Source organism: Protomyctophum parallelum (assembly GCF_964188405.1).
Source record: "Protomyctophum parallelum genome assembly, chromosome: 15".
Taxonomy (NCBI): domain Eukaryota; kingdom Metazoa; phylum Chordata; class Actinopteri; order Myctophiformes; family Myctophidae; genus Protomyctophum; species Protomyctophum parallelum.
Window position 1 is genome coordinate 42,647,390 of NC_139710.1, and position 3,671 is coordinate 42,651,060.

At 45.6% G+C, this 3,671-nt stretch overlaps 1 protein-coding gene across 1 annotated transcript; it reads left to right on the plus strand.

Moving 5' to 3' along the window:
* The first annotated feature begins 1,994 nt into the window (after positions 1-1,994).
* On the plus strand, positions 1,995-3,350 carry tas2r202 (taste receptor, type 2, member 202). The gene is made up of 2 exons (XM_083783508.1): positions 1,995-2,538; positions 2,831-3,350. Exons 1-2 carry the CDS (start codon positions 2,061-2,063, stop codon positions 3,340-3,342), a joined length of 990 nt encoding a protein of 329 aa, XP_083639634.1. The 5' UTR covers positions 1,995-2,060; the 3' UTR covers positions 3,343-3,350.
* The last annotated feature ends 321 nt before the right edge of the window (positions 3,351-3,671 follow it).

Here is a 3,671-nt window from a genome sequence, read left to right on the forward strand (position 1 = left end):
GAACCATTGTGGCTTAGGAATCCACCACTCCTGAATGAAGTGTCTGGTGCTGGGAGTCTGGTGCAACGCACAGGTCCTGGGCCTGGTAAGAGCAGGAGTGGACCTGGTTAGACGTAGGAGGGGCCCAGACAGGAGTCAACCCACAGAGCCTAGTCCTTCCATGCGCCAGAAACGTACCTCCCAGCCCTGGCAGAGTAGTTCTGGAGTAGTTCCAACGGATTGTGTGGCCTTGGTCTTTCCCTAATGGGACTGATCGAGGGTAGCTACTGGGACGTAAGTTGGGACTTGATCACCCCGGCTGGGTCGCCTGAGCGAGGGGTATGATGTTCGAGAGACCCGAAAACCCCGATGACCTTGGGATACATCACTGAGGATACGTCCCAGGTGCATCCATGTGATGTTTTCTGTTATAGTTATAAAATACTGAATGTCAAGGTCAAGGTTCTATGACATCAGGAGTCCAACTAGTACTAGTGGTTCTCAAACATTTATGAACTCTGAGAGTATATAAATCAAGGTACATTACCAAATGGACCCATTCAGGGCTAGCTTTTTACGTGTTTTTGGTAGAATTACTGTCCGCTCATTTTGTATGTCCGTGGCAAAAATTGAATTATGACAAATGTCCACCACAAGCCAACATGGTGATGACCCCTGGTGTTTAAGCGCTATACTATATAAAGTACAAAAGTATTGGCATCAGAATATATATACGAAAGTAAAACTACACAAATTTGTCAAATGTTTTAGAATATAGCAGATCTACAAGCCCATAACGCATGTGACGTGCTGTGAAAATCTGCCATTTTCAAATAGATAAACTATGAAAAGTAAATATTCTATACATGGACTCTCAGCTCAGATGCTGGTGCTTTGGACAGTAACAAATTACCCTTCACGAAGAAAAATCCCGCACACTGCTCTTGCTCAGCAGCAGCAATCTGTATTCAAGCATTGACGTTTCTGTCCCTCTGGACCTTCATCAAGAGTGTCTGTCTATAATAGTAAAGCGAACAGATAAAATATAGGCTTTAAATGGTAGATGTATGTTTTGTAATACTAATCTAAATATACAAAGTAACTTGTAACAACATTTTCAAGTAATTGTAGTGAAGTAATCAGTTCAAGTTTGAGAAAAAAGTATTGAATAAAATGTCAAGTACCCGGTACCTCAAAATTGCACTTAAGTACAATACTTGAGTAAATGTAGGCCTACTTAGTTACTTAACACCACTGCGCTCTCAGCCTCACTGCATTACAGTATGTTGTCCGGATATGCATAATAAACACGCATCTTCCACATCCTGTGACCTCACCCTATGGCCAGGCAAATACTTTAGCCACAATTCCCTACTGTCAACACAGATGCAAATCACGCTAGAAGCTTGCATATAAAGGATCATGGCATGGCAGTTGTGTTTGCAGTGCCACAGCTAATAAAAGTCTTCAGGCGACTGGTTAAACAAACAAAGAATCTGAGTCAGACTGCAACCCATCCAATTAGGAATGAGAAAAGTGAACGAAGAGAACGAAGACTTTTTAATGAGGTTTGAGACGATGAAATTCCTGATCCAACCCAAAGGCACCTGTATATGAGGTAGAGTTGTGTGTTTTAACATGACAGTTCTATGAATGCTTCTACCAACATATTCCAGATATATTGAGCTTAATTTTTCAATTGCACATTTGACATGCCTTTATGTTTACATTTATGTTATTGCAGCATAATTAAAAACTTAAAAATTTGGAATGGGTTTATATACAAAGCTAAATGTGTGGATCTTTATACAAAGCTAAATGTGTGTCTCTTCTCCCCAGGCAAAGTGACAAAACCGTGTTGAAACCATTGAAACGAGGATTTATTTTCCTGAACACCTCTAAAAAAAACACTGCAATCAGATGATCTCTGAAAACTGACCTTTTCTTCCTTCCATCGTTTTTGCACCCTCCCAAAACATCTTGCTGATGTTAGTGGTACAAAGGCTGATCAGAAAAATAAATACAAAAATAATTCAAATATCTCCTCTGCATTGTTTAGGGAAAGCGAAGAGAGCAGCATCATGCTGGGTACTAATAAGTTAGCCATCTGGGCAATGACGGGCCTGTTGGCGGTGACAACGGTGTTCTTCAATCTATACATCTTACTGATGAGCCTGTGGCACTACAGGCAAAACAAACGCTGGACGGCGAGCGAGACCATCATCACGGCGCTGTCCGTGGCCAACGGAGCCCATCAGCTCCTCTGCTACTTCTGGATGACCATGGACGAGGTGGACGGGGAGTGTCACCTCTCCCAGACGGCCTACTCCGTCATGCTGCTGCTCATGTTCAGCCTCAAGTTCGCCATCATGTGGACCTCGGGCTTCCTCACCTTCTACTACAGCACCAAGCTGGTGGCGACGCCCAATCAGTGCTACACTAAGATTCGAGCGGCCATCCTGAAACACGTGAACGTGATTATTTCGCTCATTCCCGTGTGCGGTCTCGCCACGTGCATGCCCATGCTGGTGGTTCTCCATCACGATAACGACATTGCAGGTATGTATTTCTCATCTTAAATGTTGTTGGTGCAATACCGGTATTCCACAAATCAGGTTCAATGTGAACGTGGGGCGGCAGTGGCTCAGGGGTAGAGTGGCTGGTAGAGCGGCTGGATGGGAACCGTGAGATTCCCAGTTTGTAACCTGGGCTCCCCCAGAGTTGGTGTCGAAGTGTCCTTGAGCAAGACACTGAACCCGCTGTGCAGGTTGGTGCCTTGCATGGTTTCCTCCGCCATCGGTGTATGAATGTGTGTGAATGGGTGAATGCACAATCTATGTAAAGCGCTATAAATGCACCATTTCCCATTTACCAGGCAAAGACTGCGGGATCATGATACCTGATACCACCCCTGGTCAGGTGTATGAAGCCCTGTATCTGGTCATTGCCGACATACTGCCGGGGCTGTTGATGATTAAATGCTGCCTCTCCATCTCCGTTCACCTGGCGATCCACCTGCGCAACATGAAGGCAAGCACCAACGGCCTCGCCCAGGGGCCGAAGCTCGGCGCACAGATGAGGGTGATCCGCATGACGCTGTCACTGGTGTTTGCCTTCCTGTGTTTCGTGGTGGTCGACCTGTACGTGCACTATGAGATCGCAGTCAACCACCAGAGCGCCATCGCTCTCACCTTCTTCTTCACGTCAGTCTACACCACCGTCAGTGCCATGGTGCTGGTCTACGGGAAGAAGACCCTCTGGAAAGCTCTGATCCACGGTTATAACGTCTGGCTTGATGGCTATCCGTGTTTGTCTTGTCTAAAGGTGAAAACAGTCCAACCCCCCGAGAAAATTGAAAGTTAACCGTTACGTTTGTCGTGTTGATGTGCTATGCCCCCCTAGTGAGGCCCTTCACTGTCAGGTGAAAAGAAGATGGTGGCTTGACGGCCCAGGTATCGGACGAGACTCGTGGCCATCTTCACCCTTCAAATGACCTATTGTGGGGGTTAGCAGGGGAACTTGGAATTGGCTTAATTATCAAATTGGGATATGGGGAGGGGAGAATGTTTTTCCCTTTTGTCTGGGAGGGGCGTGGGGTGTTCAGCAGCATAGTCTTATTTACCTGCACCTGAGATTTTTGTAATTTCAATTTCAATAAAGATTCTTTTAAATAGTTGGTCACGTTGACAATA

Bases quoted from the DNA above. Each gene is read 5' to 3' on its own strand.
- tas2r202 (XM_083783508.1), top strand. From the start codon at position 2,061: ATGCTGGGTACTAATAAGTTAGCCATCTGGGCAATGACGGGCCTGTTG. The intron at 2,539-2,830 runs GTATGTATTTCT...TAAAGCGCTATA, and splicing joins TCACGATAACGACATTGCAG to AATGCACCATTTCCCATTTA.